We start from the raw sequence: 19,105 nt of genomic DNA, 5'->3' as shown, positions 1-19,105 counted from the left end.
CATGCAGCTGCTCACACCGAGGTTTGCAGATTGTCATCAGTAACTGGGAAAGAGACGACGCTGAGTTTTTTCTTTTTGTTGAGCATCAGGAGCGAAGTGTGGTCTGATGTTTCCAAATGCTGCAGCTCACAGGGGAACCATATGAATGGATGAGCAGCACCACAGGCGTCCCTTCTACAACATTCAGCACAGCAGCAGGGATGAGGTGTGGAAACCGTCATGTTCACACACACAAATCTGAACGTGATGATCGTGAGTAAAGGTTGGAGCTATCGATGAGGATCACAAGACTAAATCATAATTAGGATTTTTGGTTCGTTTCTGACATGTAAGAAGTTTTCACAGCTTTTCATCCTTTGTATTTTTCTGGAGGGTCTCCAGCAGTAAATAATGGGGTTAGTTTTGCTGTGAGAGTGTTGAATTCTGGGTGATGTAGTTGGTTTTCTAGTTGTAGCAGGACATGTTTCTGTCTGTCTGTCTCTACAGGATGAGGACCAGTGACCTGTTTGGGACAGACTTCCCCTGCTGGACCCGGACTTCCTGTGGTTCCCGTCTTGTTTCCGTGATGTCATCAGCGTGGTGTCGTGTAGACTGTCCCTCTAACCTCTTTAACTCACCTGCAGCAGGTGAGCTGATGTACAGTGTGTACAGCAGGAAGTCCAACTCAGACCTGAATGTGTGTTGAAACCTGAGGAGGCTGTAAACTCACACCTCTGTCCCCTCTGGAACCAGGAGCAACCCGATCCAGGTCACCTGACACCTCCTTGGCTCAGCCCAGCTGTGTCCCCACAGTTTGCTCACACCACCCTGCAGCATGGCGGATGCCGGGGCCTGGAAGATGCAGGATGGGCCCCGGATCCTCCAGCCAGGATTAGGACCAGGACAAGGATCTGGACCGGGACCAGCTCCAAACCGTGTGTGGATCTCTCTGATTGCAGGTGAGATTCCGATGTCATCATCACAACACAAACTCGAGGGTCGGCAGACTTTAAAGAAGTAATTCAGGGTTTAAACCTGCAATCTCTCTTGAGATAATCTCACCCGACTCCAGCAACATTCATCTTGTTTCATCAAGTTTCCAGAGCTGACATCATGTGGTCGGCTCAGCTTAGGCAGGACGAGGTCGAGACAAAGTAAAGGTCCAGCGAATGGCCTCGTTTTGAACCGGCAGGTATTTGTCCTGAGAACAGGTGGATCAGTTTCACTAAACTGATAGTTGTGTTATAATTATTTAGCTGCTATGAGTGATGAGAAACTGCCAGAGGTTTGGGGTGTAAAAGTCCCTTGTCACTAAGTCATTAGTGTTACCAATAAGTGTACAAAACTTTTGCTTATTCAATCGTATCAAACGTTTCATAAACGTACACGTTTTGCTTCGAGTTTTAGTCCTCTCGATACATGTACGTCCTATTTGTTGTATTTCCCAGCAGACCGCGAAGGCAGCACAGTCTGTTCTGTTTGGTGATTGGTTGTGGTTGTTATGGTAACGTGTCTTAAGGAGGGATTTGGTCAATCAGAGTTTCAGACTCTCAGAGCGTCGTCAAGCAGTTCGGTATTAACATGCTAACCCGGGAATGTTTACCGATGAAAAACGGAAAACCAAACAACGGAAACTGTAGGAAATACCCTTCTGTGAGCGCAGATCAGCCGCAGAGACTGATGGGAAACTGAGGAGAAAGTTTAAAACTTTTTAACACACTCCTTTCAGCCGTCTGCTAGCTCCATCGCTAGCCTACCCATGGCTAACTGAGCTGTTAGCGCTTTAAAAAGTTTCTGAAGCTAGCCGGTAGAGGTGAGAGAGACCAGGCATTAGACGGACCCATGACAGTGGAAGGAGTCCGGCACTCCCCGGTACTGTCTGCCCTGTTCAGGATGACTGCAGAGGACCCTGAGCTGCAGGGAGCCGCGCAGTTTATCAAAGGTAACTTTAAAAGCACACTTTATTACACAGTTTAATCACAGTGTTTTACGGTGGAACATTATTATTCGATTATATTGATTATTAAAAAGTGTACGATATAAACGTGGCAGCTTGAGCTAAAGAAGAGCTCAGAATATTCGAGTCGTCATTAATTGTTTCTTAAGAGTTGGCGTAAATAATGACATTAGATTGTAAATAACAAAGTTCGTAAAAGTTTACATTTATTAAGGTTAGAAGTTAATGATGAGTTAATCAAATGTACATACAGTATATTCACCAGATTTTTTCAGATATCAAGAGTTTAAGAGAGATTAACAAAAAATATTAAAGGTAAACAACAGCAACTTAAATATTATTTATATAAGTGTGTAGTTATTAAAGGGTTTAAAATGGTTGCAAACTGAAATGAATGTAAAAAGAAGTTGCTTCTTTTAAAAGTAAACCTGTCAGTGAAGATAAAGATTTATAAACCGATTATGTTATCTCTAATAGCTAAAAGTTTCATCAATCAGATAAATGTTGTACCAGGTTTTTGTTACTGTAATTGTTCATATTACCCAGCTAATTTCCTATTGAAGTGTTTGGTCGACAGGGACACATTTTGTCCTCCTGGTTCTGAGCGGACGTGTTGAGTCTGAACAGGAGGATCACTGCAGGTTTAAACTGTTTTCACAAACACACAAGCCTTTTATTAAGATTGTGTACAGAGTTCACCTGAACACCATGGCTTAGTATACATCAAACAGATATTACGCACACAGCATGCAACCATGAAGTGGAAATTCTCGTGGCTCCCTGACTGAAGAATATTTTTGATCCAGTTTATTGATGCTTAAATTCATTAATTATTTATTAATTCATTCATTCATTACAGCTGTGAAGAACAATAACTGACCAACAAAGACAGCCATAATGAGATTAAGTGTACTGAAACAGTGTGCTGCTGCGTTCCTGGCTGTCATAAACACTTTGGTTTGTGTGTTGCTGCCTCATGTTCATCCTGTTTAGTTTTACAGCTTATTTCCTGCTGGTTGTCAGGACGGCTGATGAGACGATGGTCGAGATAAGAGGGAATAGAAAAAACAACTTTTACTGTTTTTTTCATGCTTCTTTCCTTTATAGTTTTACTTCCGCAAATTTCTGAAATGATTTTAACTGCATGTTTGTTGTTCCGCTGCTTTTCTGCTGCGTGGTTGCTTTATTCTCTCCTGACAGTGTTTGGAAATTCATGCAAACAGTTCTGTCTGTTGGCAGTGAGAGATACTTAACAGCAAGTAGTGTGTTTAGAATAAATGTCCAACTAGTGTGTGTGTGTATGCAGTGTTATTTAGATTTAGATTGTTTATCTGTAATTATAGACATTGCCACTAATTTTTTTTGGGTGCAGTTTTTCTTATGTAGATTTCAAATGTAATGTGTCCTAAAATTTTAAAAAGTGAATATGCATTCACAACCCTGTTTGTCTGTGTCTCTAACAGAGCGTCTGTATTTTGCGACGTTGCGCAGTAAACCTAAAAGCACCGCAAACACTCACTACTTCTGCACCGACGACGAGTTCCTCTATGAAAAGTAAGTCCAACACATTCAGTGAGTGTGTGCAGACATGAACACTTATGTTCCTCAGTGACGTTTGTCCAGTATCTGACATGTTGCTGAGACAAAGCCAGTTTTCTCCTCAGGTTGACAATAAAGTTTTCTTCTTCTTTTGGTGTTCTTAGACGCAACCCGCCACTGATTTGAAATGTGTACTAAATGTGTCTAAAGTTCATATCAGATCATATGAGGCGGCAGCCGTGCCAACAACTTTTTCTTGGTGTTCGTGTTAACATCGTGTGAACTGTCATGCGATGGAGAACAACTTCTGCACGTCAGATCGTTGGTGGATGACACTTTCTCACCACCAGCAAGCAGTGATGATCCCCCACAGCTGGCTTCAGAAAGCGAGGCGACTAAGGGAATGCGGGTCCTTGTTCTCCTCTTCCTCCTCTGCTGTGTATTTAGGGAATCTTGGTGGAATGTCACCAAGCAGTGGTGCTAGGATGAGCTCAGACTGTTCTCCACACCGAGATACCATCCATCATGTCCACAGGGAGTTTACGTGAGTCAGTGGCTGGAGGCTGATTTTATTGTTGCGCTGATTTTAACAACCTGATAAAGATCCCGTCAGAGAATTCTAGAAACACCAGTGACCATTCAGCGCTGGAGCAATTCACATCGGCCCGCGTCACTGCGTTAACATTACAGGCTGTTACAACGCGAAGACACAGATCGACGTGGCCATTGGCTATGGATGACGTCATGTTACACTGAGGATTACTGGACATTCCTGAACCAGACGCCGTGTTTTGACTGGGACGTCAGTGCCAAACTCAAAGAAGAGACTGATGACAACCTCCCAGAGGAACAAAAGGCCTCATTGTAGAAGCTTCCAGAGTCAAATCTTCTGTCTGATTAGGGATGAACTTAAAACTGTCCTTCACAGTCAGCAGCTGCAGAGCAACCTGCTGCCACCTGACTGAAACTGAAGGAAATAAGAGTGGAGACAACCTCCTCCATGTTTTCATTAAACGTTCAAAAACACGCAGAGTGAGATATCCTTGACAGAACTGAAGTGTGAAAGTGTTTAAGTTTTAATGAAATTGCAGCTTTTGTGATTTGAAATTTCATCCTGAAACATCAATAACCAGAACATCTGAACCCTGCACTTTAATAAGTTATACTGTGTGTCTCCAGTTTCTATGCAGACTTTGGTCCTCTCAATCTGGCCATGTTGTACCGATACTGCTGCAAACTCAACAAGAAGCTCAAGGTGAGTTTCTGCTGCTGCTGCTGCTGACTTGCCCCAACAGGAATGTCCAGAATGCAACAGGAGAGATCACATTCAGGCTGTCACACCTACAGCTGCAGCCAGACTTCATCTTCATTGGCGATTCATTTGCACATTATTTTTACGCTAAATCCTTTAGTCTATAAATCAACAAATCGCGAAAAATGCTCACAGTCACTGTCTCCCAGAGCCGTAAATCCTGACTTTTAGGAAGCTAAACCCAACATTAATGTTCGACAGTTTTGTTTTTTTAAAAAAATGGCTGAAAGGATTAATAGATTATTATTATAAAGGCTGTAACAATTTTAATCTCAGTCAGTTTATTAATCGACTGATCGCCGCAGCTTAAGTCACACTGAAGCTTCACGCTGTATGTTTGTTTTTTGTTGCCATGGTGACAACATTCCTCCGGTCGACTGTTGTCATTTGTCACGGCGACCAGTCGCCTGGACGGTCTGGATTTTCAGCCTGCGATCATTCACATCGACGTCCTCATGTTGGCAGTTTACTGCAAAGTAAGGAAGCGACATGGAGGACAAACTCCATAATCAGCTGTTGTTAAAGGAGGAGATCAGGTCGAGGATGGACGCCTCCACGCGTCCTCTCGTACTTTTTCTTTTCCCATAGATGAAATGTTTGTGTTCCCTTGTGTTTTTATATCGTGAAAACTACATATGCTGTTGGTCTGATTCAGGAGAAATCTGTTCATAACACACCAGTGCTCTGTGAGAGAAGTCATCTGAAGTTAAGATGAGGTTACACACTGAGGTCAGCAGGGAGTCTCTAATGAGAAAATGCACAACGATGACCGTTTAGCAGTTGAGTGTGAGAATCTGCAGGTGCTTGTTGTTCTCTCAAGATGTCTCAGGACTTAAAGCTGTCATTTTCCATGAATCATTTAATGGTTTTGTCCATCAATAAATCAAAGTGAAAATGTCTTGTTTTGTTGGACAGACTGAGTTTGAGTTTGAGCCTGACATTGACAGAAAACAGAAAGTCCTTTAAAAGCCAGTCACAGTTTAAGGCACTGATCAAACTGATCATTTTCCACTCTTAGATTGTCTTTCTGCTTCGTCTGTAGTCATGTGAACCCTTTTCTTCTTCTTCTTTGGTGCAGTCGTTCACTCTGACCAGGAAGAGAATCGTTCACTACACCAGCTTTGACCAGAGGAAGAGATCCAATGCCGCCGTGCTGATTGGAGGCTACGCCGTGAGTCGTCATCATTGTCTCTTCCTGTCTCAGCAGCACACAAAGTTCTGATTGGTCAGAAAGTGGAAAGCAGGACTTTTTACTTCCTGTTTACATCTACAAAAGTTCCTAAATTCTGTGGATGATCAACTTACTTTGAGTTGGGGGTTAAAAAACAAAAAGAGGAGTGAGAAAATTCATGACTGTACACTGTACACTTTTTAGGTTATTTTTAGACATTACTGAGATTCTGAATGTCTCATTAATATGCTTCTACTGACAATGAAGAGCAGTCTGAGTACAGATATCTGCAGGTACACTATATATACACTGTGACAGCTTCCACTCTTCTGTGAAGGCTTTCCACAACATGTTGTTTCTGTGGGAATTTGTGCCCATTCATGCAGTAGAGCATTTGTGAGGTCACACACTGATGTTGGACCAAAAGGCCTGGCTCACAGTCTCAAAGTTGGAAGCATAGCATTGTCCAAAATGTCTTGGTATGCTGAAGCATTAAGATTTCCCTTCACTGGAAGTCAGGGGCCGAGCCCAAACCCTGAGAAACTGCTTCATTCCTCACCTGAATCCAGTAATAAAGATGTGTGTCCCAATACTTTAGTCCTTATAGTGTAGAACAGATTGACCTGGTCAGGCAGAACACAAACACACACTCTGTCTCTCCTGGTGTGTTTTGTTTGTGCTGAATATTTTATGTTGTTGAAGTGCCAGTTGACTGTGATGCTGTCAGACCTACTGACAACACTGACAGGGGTGACTGTGTCTTTGGATCACGTTATTACCGTGTCCACCAGGTCATACCAGAAATAGTTGATGATGATGATATCAAAATTCATGATTCTTAAACATGAATTGCTGTTTTTAAGCCTCCATATTTCCATATTACTGATTACCACAATCCAGATGAGACAACAACTCACCTGCCATCTCAATATCAGGTGGATCCAGGACAGAGATGAGTGCTGCTGCCTAGCTTAGCATGAAGAAGCTGTGTCTGATTTCCATGATATTTACCTGTTTGTCCCTCTCAGGTGATCTACCTGAAGAAAACTCCAGAGGAAGCCTACAGAGCGCTGATCTCTGGTTCCAACGCCTCCTACCTGCCCTTCAGGTCAGTGCCTTCACCTCCGCTCAGAGGTGCAGTCCTGCTATAATCCCCGCTCCTGTTCACACTGCGCATGAGGTGGTCTGATCCTCATGCCGTTTCAGGGGACGCAATCAAAAAAGTTCTGCATAAAGATCTAAAGCGTGTGTCAGAGAGGAGTCTTAGTCGACTGGGTTTTTATTAGTTGTTCAGGTTGTGCGTGTTTTGTGCTGCTTGTCCCTCTTCTGCTCCCTTACAGGCTGAAAGCCAATCACATGACTGGGCAGGGCAGTACGATGAAAGCCTTCACTGCTCTGTTCCCATGGAAACTACATTCACTACATGCAGGTCCTGCAAAATGTGTCAGCTGCCCTAGTGTGGAATATAGCTAACCGCCGCCAACAGTAGCTGCCATTAGCCTAGTTAGCCGAGTTAGCCGAGCTGCTGGTGGTCCTCTCACTCTGTAAATTGGTATTACAAACGTGTAACGACTTGTCGACTAGGAAAATCGGTCCAGGAAAGCCGTTGTGATGGGTGAAGGTGTCTGCAGGTCCTCTGGTACTTCAGTTAAAATTCAGGATGCAGTTTACAGGGAAGGAAGGTTCTGGATGTGGGGAATGGAGGCCGATGTGAAAACTGTGAATCTGAACCTTTAACCCACGTTAGCTTGTAAGAACAGAGCCAACTGAAAGGGATCCTTCACTTCAGGCTCTGTGCTGTGGTCGTGTTTTCTGTGTGGATTCACACCCACCAGCTGAAATGTTAAGCTTTAAAAGTCTGACTGATTCAGCAGTTTGCACTGCACTCATGTCCTGTCCTCCACGACGTGAAGAGAGGCAGCACTCTGGTCCTGCACAGAGCATGAGGGTACATGAGGAACGTGGTGTCTGTTTATGTTTTGATGTCGCCATTTAGAGCTGCTCGACCACAAACTCATACTTGCAAACTATCAGCGGTTGTGCACCTTGTTTGAAAGTTTAACTGTGGACAGGAATAAAGTTATGTTGAAGCTTCAGTTGTTTTCATCACTCTGTGTGTGTGTGTGTGTGTGTGTGTGTGTGTGTGTGTGTGTCTCTAGGATAAAGGGCTTGTTGTCTCTCTCAGTGGTTATATAACAGCAGTGTGTGCTGTTGAATGGAGGAGTTCTCTGAGTTCTCTGCAGGCTGCTGATGGATTAAACATAAGGAGGCCACGCCCCCTGAGTGGCAGACAACAGTGAAGCGTTCACTGACCATCTGAGAGATTAAATGACGAAAATATTTCCCTCCTGTCAAACAAACGAAGGTTCTTAAAGTTTGATGACAGTGAGAACTTTCTGTTTGTATTGAGTTTATTTAAAGACGGGATTTTCCGGGTGTTCTGCTGAATATATTTCAGAAGTAGTTTAAAGCCTTTAGTATCTCCATCTGCATTATTCCATGCTGATAGGTTATTACTCATGATGTGTGACCTGTCAGAGGGTGCTGTGAGTGGGACGTTGAGACCACAGAGTGGTCGCTACAGACAGGCTCAGAGACAAAGTGGTGCATATTTAGATTCATTGATTTTATTGGCAATCGTTCTAATGTTCATAAAAATGCTGACTGTCTGAGGTGATGTTCAGTCGAGCCCCCATCAAAAGCTCTGGTGAAGTGGACCTTTGAGTTGAGTGTGTCGTGTCCTCTCAGCGTTGGTCAGTGATGATGTCACACACTCTCGCGCTAAAAAAAACAGAAACTGACAACTGTTCCCGATAGTCAGACCAGGACCCTGCGTGAACCTGGAGAACCAGTTTGTAACTGGGACAGCAGAGTTCTTACTGCCATTCTCAGCTGATCATTATACTCCAACACAACCTGCACCTGTCATCTGCAGTTGTGTGTGTGTGTGTGTGTGTGTGTGTGTGTGTGTGTGTGTGTGTGTGTGTGTTGATTGTACTGTGCAGCTCTAATGACTGCGCAGCTGCTCAGTGGGATCTTGCACACGGTTTGTTAAGCATCATAAAGTGTGTCAGGTTCAGCTGGAGATCTATACAGTTGATCAGAAGGTGTGTATTGATCAGTGTGTCTTTGTCTCTGCAGGGATGCTTCGTTTGGGAATTGCACCTTCAACCTCACAGTGCTGGACTGTCTGCAGGGCATCAGGAAGGTGAGTTTAATTGATCCCTGTTCCATTGTGGATCCATCGGACTGATTCTGTTCTAATCTGAAAGCTTCAGATCCAGTTGCTCTCACAGAGGAGGTTTTCTTTTGAACCACTGATGTCCTTACTCGTGTGTCTCGGGGAGACTGTGTGTGTTCTGCTTATAAACAGTGACATCTGCTGGCTGCTGCTCATGTTTGTTTTTTGAATGAGAAAATCGGAAAACATCTTAATGTTGGTTCGTCTTCGTAGCTCTTCGCTTGTCACATTTTGTGTTCTGTTTGTCAGATTGAATGATTTCGCTCCCCACAGTCTGAGTCGTCATGTGCTTGTGTTTCAGGCTCTGCAACACGGCTTCTTTGACTTTGAGGCGTTCAACGTGGACGAGTACGAACACTACGAGGTAAAAACCAACAGCAGTACTGGCTGCCCGTACACAATGAAAGCAGCAGCAGTGCCTTCCTCCTGAACGCTGCAGAGCTGCAGAGTCATATATTATTTAGGGAGGAGAAGAAAAACCTTTTGACGTGTCAAAAGGTCATCTCAGCTTTTCAGGAGGTTTTGTTAGGTGATGTGACGACACAACAAGTCACACAAGTTCACCAAACGCAGGGCAAAGTTTCAAGAACATTTGTAGATCAAACAGTACAAAAAGAAAATACAAGAACAAATATTAGATAACTACAGACGAGCTTCATAAGAGAACATTTATCATCAGTGAAAGCTGTAGACTGTGGAGTGTCAGTGGTTTGTTTTTGGGAATTTAGCCTTTCTGTGTGTGTGTGTGTGCAGCGGGTGGAGAATGGAGATCTGAACTGGATCGTCCCGGGGAAGATCCTGGCCTTCAGTGGACCTCATCCTAAAACTAAAATAGAGAACGGTGAGCCTGCTGTCCGTCGGCTGAAGGGAAACGACCTGAAACAGGAGAAACTTGAACACACAAAGAACTTGCACCATGTCCCTGAGTGTCTTCATGAAAACTGTAGTGGTGTGTGGTGTTGGGCTGCTTTTTAACACTTGTGTTTGCTCCGCCCCCCTGCAGGTTACCCCCTCCACGCCCCGGAGGCGTACTTCCCATACTTCAGGAAACACAATGTGACCACCGTCGTCCGTCTGAACAAGAAGATCTACGACTCCAAACGCTTCACAGACGCTGGCTTCGACCACTATGACCTCTTCTTCTTGGATGGCAGCACGCCCAGTGACATCATCACACACCGCTTCCTGCACATCTGTGAGAGTACAGAGGGAGCAGTGGCTGTCCACTGCAAAGGTAAGGACTTCCTGTTTCTGTCTGTGCGGTTGTGTCCTTCCTCGTCTTGTCCTGGTTTGTCCCTTCAGTTCTGCTTCCGTCCTCTGCTGCTCACATGCACGTCTGTCCACTGCAGAACCGTGACAGTATGGACAAAGTGTCCAGCAGAGGGCAGTGTGACACGTCTGATACAGAATCAGCTCAGTGTGAGAGCTCACATGTGATGCAGGCCCTCATGGAGATCATCCTAAGATGAAAGCTGTCTGCTGATGCGTTTACATGTAGACTGAAGCAAAGTAAAAGTACCTCAGAGTTTTGTTTAGTACCCTGTACACTGCTCATCTAACTATGTTTAGAGTGACTCACCGGCTGTTTGTGCAGCAGGGGCGCAAATCTGTATAACCCATCTGTTCATCTGTCTGTCTGTCAGCTGGTCTGGGCAGGACGGGCACTCTGATTGGCTGTTACCTGATGAAACACTACCGCTTTACGGCAGGTGAGGGCATCGCTTGGATCAGGATCTGCAGACCAGGCTCTGTGATTGGACCGCAGCAGAACTTCCTGGAAGAGTGAGTCACAGATGGTTTTAAATAATTCCCTGGTACTCTGAAACTGTTCTCACTTTTCATTTTTTGTTTATGAATAAATAAAAATTGAATGTGAGCTGGTACACATCAGGGGTCAGATCATGTGAATGTGAATATTCACAGTGAAAGATTACACAAATCATGTTTCTCTGCCAGCTAACCATTATTATCCATTACATATCCACACGACGAAGGTGCAGTTTGTAAGATGTGGCCTGAATTGTAGTTTAAAGTGTTTTGAAAAATGAGCTCACGCTATCGACAGTCTGTGAAAAAACAACCGTGCTGTTATGATGTCACGGGTGTCTCTGTGTTGTGTGGCAGAGGTATCTACTAACGTTAGCATGCTAACCAGCTAGCCGCTGCCCGTCCTGTCTGTAATACCACTGTGTACCTCTAGAGGCCCCCGTACTGTCAGCTGAGAGATGAATACGAATGGCGAGTTTGCCACATTCACAAGCTCTCGTAGAATTTAGTCCGATATAAGGAAGCGAAACAAACTCAGCTGTTTTCCTTACTAAACAGAAAAATACAACCATACACCTTCAGTTTCTGCCTGTGGTGACCCCTCCCATGGTACAAGATCAATCACAATCCAGTCTGCTATAGGACTGCTAGCTCCACAGCTAACTAAGCTGTTGGTAGCTATTGGCTATAGCAGCGGGCAGAGAAAATTATAGCAAACCGTATAGTGAGCAGCGTATTTTATAAGTTGCCCCTTTTAATTTCCTGTTGATCGACTAATGACTCAGATAGAGAGACTGACGGACAGAGAAACCCCTGTCGTCATCTCCACCACTTGTTTATTCTAAAACATGAGCTTGTCTTAACTCTGGAGTCCAGCAGAGCCCACATCAGATTATCACAAACCTTTTCATTGTGCTGACCGCTGTGTTACAGTATATGATGTAGCACAGAGCTGCTGCTTATCTCGGCCTCTCGGTTTCTGTGCTGTGGTGGCAGTTTGCGTCTCCTGATGCACTCACACACACTGTGTTTGGCTTGGCCTCCCTCCAGCACTCAGACCAGGACCAGGACTCAGACAGCACAGTGGAGGTGTTACCCAGAGCCACCGTGGCTGTTTTTCTGTCATACTTGTACAGATTGTGTGTGGACATGTTGTTTGTTTTTGTTAGGAATCTGAATGGAGTCTGGTGAGACTCTGATTGGACTGCAGAGATCTTTACATATGGAGACGTGTCCTCACAACTCCAATGAGTCCAACTTCAACACTGGAAGTCTTCACATGTCTTCACATGGAATTCACTAATTTTCACTCACTGATTATCGTGGCCAATATTCATCACACTTTCTGGAATCACTGTCTGTCAGTTACAACTAAAAAGCTTCACTCATCCGCTGCTGCTTTTTAGCACAATAAGCTAAGCTGAACTGAACGATAACCTCTGAAGATGTGAAATCTGTAGAACACACTTAAAGCATGTGTTTGTGTTTACAGGAAGCAGTCAGCCATGTGGCTGCTAGGTGACAGCCAGCGTTCACAGAAGACCAAGCTGGAGGAGAGGGTGGTCTCTCACCTCATCACCAGTATGGATGACCTCACTTTAAACCCTGCCCACAACTCAACAAACTCCGCCCACAGTAGCAATATGTGCATATCCCCGAGCTGCGACCGTCTGACTGAGGTCACACACACATATAAATCATATACATGATAAACACACGCATGGACAGTCAACTCACGGTGTGTTTGTTTTGTCCTCCAGACTGAGTCGGTGGACAGTGGACCAGCTCTGACTCAGGGAGACAAACTGAGAGCCTTGAAGAGCCGACGTTCCCCCCGCCCTGCCACCACTGGAGCTCTCAGGTACTGGATCTAAGACCAGAATCAAAAACCTCCAACACACATATTAGCATAAAGCGCTGCACAGGCGGAGGCTGTAGACGGCAGGTGTGAAGGTGTGATGTAGTAGTGGTCACATACAGTACATGCTGTCTTATTCTGCATGGAGTCTGACAGGTCAGCATCCTGCCGGACTTTGTTCGGCTGTCAAATAAGATGTCTTCCATCAGACTGAAGAAGTCCAAACTGAGCACCACATGCAGTAGAAAGCACAGGAAATCCAGACCCCATGAAGGACTGACCGACATGTTTTCTTTCAGAGTGGAGGAGATGAAGATTCACAACAGATCAGCCTCACAGCCGCTCAGGTAACTGAGCACACAGCAGAGACACTTTAAATCCATCGATAAACACAAACTCAGAGATCTGAAGAGTGTCTTCAGGTTTTAGAACACCTCTGACATTTCACAGACAAAACATTTAATCAACAACATAATCGGCAGGTTAATTAATAATCAGCTATTGATTTGATTTTTGTCTATGTGAGCAGATTGTCAATGGGTGTAGGACAAGGCTCTGTCTCCCCCCTCAAGTCCTCCAAATTCCCAGCATCCTCTGCTTCTGCTGCAGCCAAGAGGATTGGAAGAAATCCAGTGACCTCAGTGTCCAACATCAGGAGGTCAGTGTTGCCACAATTATATAGAGCTATAATAATCAGTAGCACGTTGTATGTAAGGTCACCTTAAACTATACAAGATGAGTAATGAAACAAATGAAACAAAAACCAAAAGAAAACGTCACTACCATCACTATGCAATAAGCATTACAGCAACAGATTGCAGTTAAAATGCATATTGTAGTATAAATTAAAATGCAGCTGATGCATTTTAAAGTGCTGCCTCCTGTCTGCCTCACCCGACTTCCTGTTTGACTCACCAAACTTCCTGTTTGACCCACCACAAACTTGATTTAAAATGATGTGAACCAGGTTTATACTGGGATTAAGTCAGGTGTAAAGTCACACTGATTTAACTTGACTTGATGCAGGTTGAAATCTGACTGAAAAAGGTTAAACCTGATTTAAACCTCAGTTAAACTGACCTGAAGTCAGGCTTAAGCCTGAATTAACTGTGATTTATCCTCAGCTCTCGGTTGGCCAGCTCTCTCAGTGATCTGTACAGTGCAGATGTGGAGGAGAACACAAACACTGCCTACTCCTCTCTTCCTCCACCATCCTCCTCCTCCTCTGTGTCTCTCAGCCCCTCCCCCTCCCCCATGGCCCCGCCCTCTCCGTGTCGCTATGGTAATAGTCATCGTGGGGTGCAGCTTGAGGTCAACAACAACAGCGGCCTCTATGGGGGCTCTGCAGCCCCTGCTGCAGGCTCCAACTTCGCCCTCAGCAGCAGGCCAGGGCCGCTGGACTTCAGCCCATACAGGGCCCCGGGGCCCTATAGCGCTCTGAAGGGCCCGTCAGGACGCTATCTGAGCCGCTCCATACCTGTAAGTCCTTTGACACAGCAGCAGCTCAGCTCCACCCCCTCTCTCTCTCTCTCTCTCTCTCTCTCTCTCTCTCTCTCTCTCTCTCTCTCTCTCTGCTGATTGGTTCTCCATGATCTGACATCATCAACACGCTGACCGCAGCTACAGACAGACAGACATGTGTGAAACGGAAAATAAGCTCCAGAGAGAACTGATGACAAACCTGCATCATCACATTATATCCCTGTGGGAGGTTTTAAAATCAAGAGTTAAACCTGCTGAAGAGAATAAAACCAGTTCAGGGTCGTCGTGTCTGACGCAGCCAGCGTGTTTCTGATCTCTGTGGTTTCTCAGCTTCATGTCAGAGGTCACATGACCTGGTGTCACTACGTCAAACTCAATCTGTGCTCTCCATCATGCTTAACATGAGACACCTCGTCACCCGGACCCTTCATGAGCTGTCAGATTAATCAAAGTCCTCCAGCTTTCAAGGTGCAGTCAGCTGTTCTAAGCCAAACCACGTTTTGTCAGACTCTGTGAATATGTCACAGAGTCTGTCCTCTGCTGCGTCCTCACCCACCAAGAGCAGAGCCACATCAGAGATATTACCTCGCCGACTTGGTGGCAAAATATTTCGCTTGGTACAGCACACCTTGCAGTCGTTCCTTATAATTAAACGTCTTTTCTTTGGTGTAAGCCTGTGAATATTCTCATTCATCCAGGTCATGGTTATCTCAAGGAAATTCAATCGAATGCAACTGGAGGCTGCATGGAGGCCAAGAGGCTTCATCAGTTCATGAACTGATGAAGCCTCTTGGATGAGAGGTGAAACGTCTTCAAAGACAAATAACTAAGTCCAGTTGCATTCGATTGAATTTCCTTGAGATTTTCTTTGGTGTGTTTGTTTGACTGTTGGGCTCAAATGTCAGTAATTTGTCCAGAATCGCTGACTCCACCTTCAGCTGGCACACGTGGAAGAGAAAATCTCTGGCTTGACTGATTTCCAAATGTTTATAAAACTAATGTGTGTGACTTAACATTATGTGTTAACATTGTGATAAACCTGCTGCGTCTTCCTGCTGGTGTGTTTCAATATGTTGATTTATGGGACTAACGTCGCCAATGCAAAGCTGCTGCTGAGCTTTAAATGAGCCACGAGGACAGAAGTCTGCTGTCCCGAACGGAGTGAGCGGTGAAACACCTGAACATCAGCAGCATTCACACTTCAGTCTGACCTGCAGATCGATGTGGTCCATCGTCATTGAGGAGTTTCCTGCTCTGACAGCGGAGGAGGCTTCTCAGAGGAGGTCTGAGTGAGGACACGGCAGACTGTCCCTGTGTGGACACCCTTTATCAGAGGGAGACCGAGACACCCACATGCTGCAGTTTTATGCTGGTGCAGACGGACATCTTACTTACCGAAGAACCTTCATGCTTTTTTGAAGTAGAAGGACGTCACATCCTCAAACCTCAGACTCAAATTGTCTCCACGTGGTCGCCCTGTAAAGCAGCAGAGCCGTCACATCAGGGGGCCTCGGGGGGCCTGACCTCCTCACAGCCACAGCATGGAAGGCCCCTTTGCCCCGGGTTTCACCTCTCAGGCTGCTGAAAACTATTTGATGATTTTTTTTAAGGAGGATTTTCAAAATCTGTATGTAGAAAAAAAATGTGATCTTGTTGATTCTTACACCTAATTATTAAAAATGCTGCAGTGAAAGAACAAAAAGTACTAACGGATGTGCATTTGACTAAAAAAAAAATTGCACATGAATGCACCATGAAGTCCTGTCTGTGTGTGAAAGTCCAAACAAGACAAAGACAGCCTACATGACTGTTAGCAGGAAGTGAGCCTCTCTGTTACTGCTGAGCTAACGGACCTGAACAGAACCGCCATCAGAACCAAACTCAGCTGTTTACCTTCACATGATCTGATTTCTCACCTGCTTTTACCTTTTGTCTTTCAGTCGCTTCAGTCTGAGTACATCCAGTACTAGAACTACAGATCTGACCTGAGGACACATTACCCACAATCCCACCTGTGCGGGTGCTCAAAGGGAAGCTGATACAGCAGCAGGAGTTCAGCTCAGTCTGGACTGAAGGGACTCTGAGGCTAACAGCCACTCTGTTCATACTGTATGTAAATATGATGTAATCTACACGCGTGTGCGGCTGAAGCAGCAGAAGAAGAAATATTTAGATAAAGACAACAGATTTTATATTTGTGACAGAAGAAATATTTTTGGTTTAAAGATGATGATTTTTTTTAATATCTATCTATATACATATATATATATAAACGGAAGGCTCGGCTAACGATGAGTCTCTCCATCGTCATGGTAACAGTATTTACTCTTCCTGCAGATGGTCAATGTTCTCAGACAGAAAACTGATTCACTTTCTAATTAACAGCAATAATAATATTAATATTAAGAAGAAGAAGAAGAAGACGGGATAGACTCAGGGGATCACAGCTCTGTGTGTGTGTGTGTGTGTGTGTGTGTGTGTGTGTGTTGAGAGGGCGCTACTATACCGCTATTGGCCCCGCCCCCTCAGCCTTAAAGTAGTGTCTGATTGGTTGTCTCGTTGGTCCTGATGGAAACACGAGTCGTGTGTCACGGATTCGACGTTTAACTGAGGTCGATTAAAAATCTGTTAATCGCGTCTCATAATGAACAAACTGAACATTAACGCTAGTTTAATCTCGTTAGCGTTTAGCGAATTGGTGTCAGCGTTGAACTTATTCTAATGCGTTCTGAAGGTGGCACATGAGATTTTAAAAATTAGCACCAAAAGAATAATGTCTTGTTTATCTGAGGGACGATGAAGGATCTCAACTGATTTAAATATTTATTGTCCTTTCACATTTTTAACAGTTGTTGTCTCGGTAGCGGCCGGTCGTCTCAACACAAACAGCAGCCCTGTGCTTCCTTATTGTTGCATCAACAGAAGGAATCGGGTTAAATTTGTGTCGAGGGTGCGTTGATACAGCACTGAATGTTTTGTGTTTTAGTGGTTGTGGTGTAAAAGGGCCAACGAACTGCAGGAAGCTTGAGCTCAGACGTGTTTTAAAGCAGCAGCTAAAGTTAAAGTTTAGTCTCAGTCTGTACAGCAGCAGGAAACCAAGTGAAAACGATTTCTGTGCGTCCTAAAACCAAACGGTGACGTTTTTGTTTTGTGTCAGATGAAACGAACAAAATCGAATGAAACACTTTTAAACACTTTAAACTCTGCAGAAAATCCAATAATATCCTCATATCCTCACTGATTGTCGCCTTGTTAAACGGAGCTTAACTAAATTAACTAAATAGAAGTTTAACTTTTTGTTTTCCTTCAGTGAATCCAAAGAGGCTGAAACGGAGAACAAGGAGATTTATAGAAAATGTTGGGCTGCTCCTTTTAATGTGACGCCTGCTAATTTGAAAATATTTAAATTCTTGTTTGCGTCTTTAGGATCTGACTCTGGCTGTCTGACAGCTGATTGGCTGTTCTTAAGGCTCTGATTGGTTGAAACGGCGATGTTCGGTGTTTTTACGTTTAGATGAAGGATATTTAATGTCAGCCGGAAAGCGTTTGTAATGTTCGAGTCTTCTACCTCTGACGACGTCTTCATGATGCGTTTCATACATGTTAAACACATGTTACACACACGTCACGGACTCGAAAGCCATTAAGACATTCAGGAGGAAACAACAGACTTTTTCAAAATAAAAGCTCAGACAAAGTAAATGTTTTGTTCTGTCCTTAAAGGGAAAATATTTTTGCTAACAGTTTAGTGACAGAGCGCTGACATCAGCCTTCAACTTCCTGTGACTCCTCTGAGTCCGTTTACCTGTGAACAGGTGTAACAGTTTGAGCAACATGAATGAGTACATCTGAAGGATCTGAACTCGCTGAAGTGCCTTAAAGTGTGTTTGACCCATCTGGAGTTTTTTTCTCCATGTACGTGTGAACACGGCAGCACAGGGCTTTTATTTTGAAATGAAATCTCCAGCCACACTCATGAACTCTACTTGTTGTTTCAGTCCTGAATGTCCTGATTCTCTAATTAATGTTGTATTGAAATATTTTATGAATAGAAAAGTTAGAAAATAACTTGTAGAGTTTTGTTGTATCTGACAGCAGAATTTATCTGAGCAATAACTGAAAATAAAATAATTATCCTCCTGAAGTTGTTTACTTTATGTTCTTTGTACATCTCAGAGGGAAATACTGTAGTTTTTATACTTCAGTACATTTTCCTTCAGTACGAATTAAGATTTGAACATGAAGAGTTTATAAAATACCATTACAATATCCACTGATTTGTTGGAGTCATTTTCATGAAAAATGTCTGAAACTGTCTTTTCTGTTGATTTTCTTTGTTTAAAAGGACTAAATTGAATGAATTTGGCCTGTGGCTGATTGTAACCACATTTGTCATTATTTTCACAATTTTTACAAACCAAATTAATGGATTAATGGAGAAAATAATCAGCAGATGAATCGTGAATGAAAAGAAAAATGACGAGCTCCAGCAGTAAATCCTGCTTTTTGTTGACTGTAGTTTGGTGAGTCCTGCTGCCTCTGGTTCAGTCTGACAGTCCAGAGGTCAAAGGTCAGAAACGTTTCTGTTAAAGAACCACCTGAACTCCACACACACACACACACACACACACACACACACACGAGCGTTTAATCAGTGAAAGTGACTCCGGTCACATGACTCCATGTCGTCCAGTGGAGTTCGTCCTCACCGAGTCACCATCAAACTGATCAATACACAGACTGATCACAGAGTCACTCAGTCTGCTATCACACACACTGAAGATCAATCAATCAGTCAA

The 19,105-nt window shown here is 44.0% G+C and overlaps 1 protein-coding gene across 4 annotated transcripts; it reads left to right on the top strand.

Annotated features, from left to right (window-relative positions):
• The first annotated feature begins 1,508 nt into the window (after nt 1-1,508).
• cdc14ab (cell division cycle 14Ab) lies at nt 1,509-18,450 on the top strand. 4 transcript variants are annotated; one of them, XM_046392031.1, is made up of 16 exons: nt 1,509-1,921; nt 3,400-3,490; nt 4,655-4,730; nt 5,866-5,958; nt 6,987-7,066; nt 9,100-9,166; nt 9,501-9,563; nt 9,953-10,040; nt 10,203-10,433; nt 10,843-10,981; nt 12,459-12,645; nt 12,727-12,827; nt 13,124-13,171; nt 13,354-13,482; nt 13,949-14,303; nt 15,524-16,004. In XM_046392031.1, the coding sequence occupies exons 1-16, from the start codon at nt 1,822-1,824 to the stop codon at nt 15,545-15,547; spliced, it is 1,872 nt and encodes a 623-aa protein (XP_046247987.1). In that variant the 5' UTR covers nt 1,509-1,821; the 3' UTR covers nt 15,548-16,004. The 4 variants fall into 4 exon arrangements, with proteins under 4 accessions (XP_046247987.1, XP_046247986.1, XP_046247989.1 ...); XM_046392030.1 differs by lacking the exon at nt 15,524-16,004 and adding an exon at nt 16,247-18,450 and having other exon boundaries at nt 1,510-1,921; XM_046392033.1 differs by lacking the exons at nt 13,949-14,303; nt 15,524-16,004 and adding an exon at nt 16,247-18,450 and having other exon boundaries at nt 1,510-1,921.
• The last annotated feature ends 655 nt before the right edge of the window (nt 18,451-19,105 follow it).

The sequence above is a fragment of the Scatophagus argus genome, chromosome 6, assembly GCF_020382885.2.
Source record: "Scatophagus argus isolate fScaArg1 chromosome 6, fScaArg1.pri, whole genome shotgun sequence".
In the NCBI taxonomy this organism is placed as follows: Eukaryota; Metazoa; Chordata; class Actinopteri; family Scatophagidae; genus Scatophagus; species Scatophagus argus.
This window is presented reverse-complemented; position numbering and strand designations above follow the sequence as displayed.

Bases quoted from the DNA above. Each gene is read 5' to 3' on its own strand.
- cdc14ab (XM_046392030.1), top strand. From the start codon at position 1,822: ATGACAGTGGAAGGAGTCCGGCACTCCCCGGTACTGTCTGCCCTGTTC. The intron at 3,491-4,654 runs GTAAGTCCAACA...GTGTGTCTCCAG, and splicing joins GACGAGTTCCTCTATGAAAA to TTTCTATGCAGACTTTGGTC. The intron at 10,434-10,842 runs GTAAGGACTTCC...TCTGTCTGTCAG, and splicing joins AGTGGCTGTCCACTGCAAAG to CTGGTCTGGGCAGGACGGGC.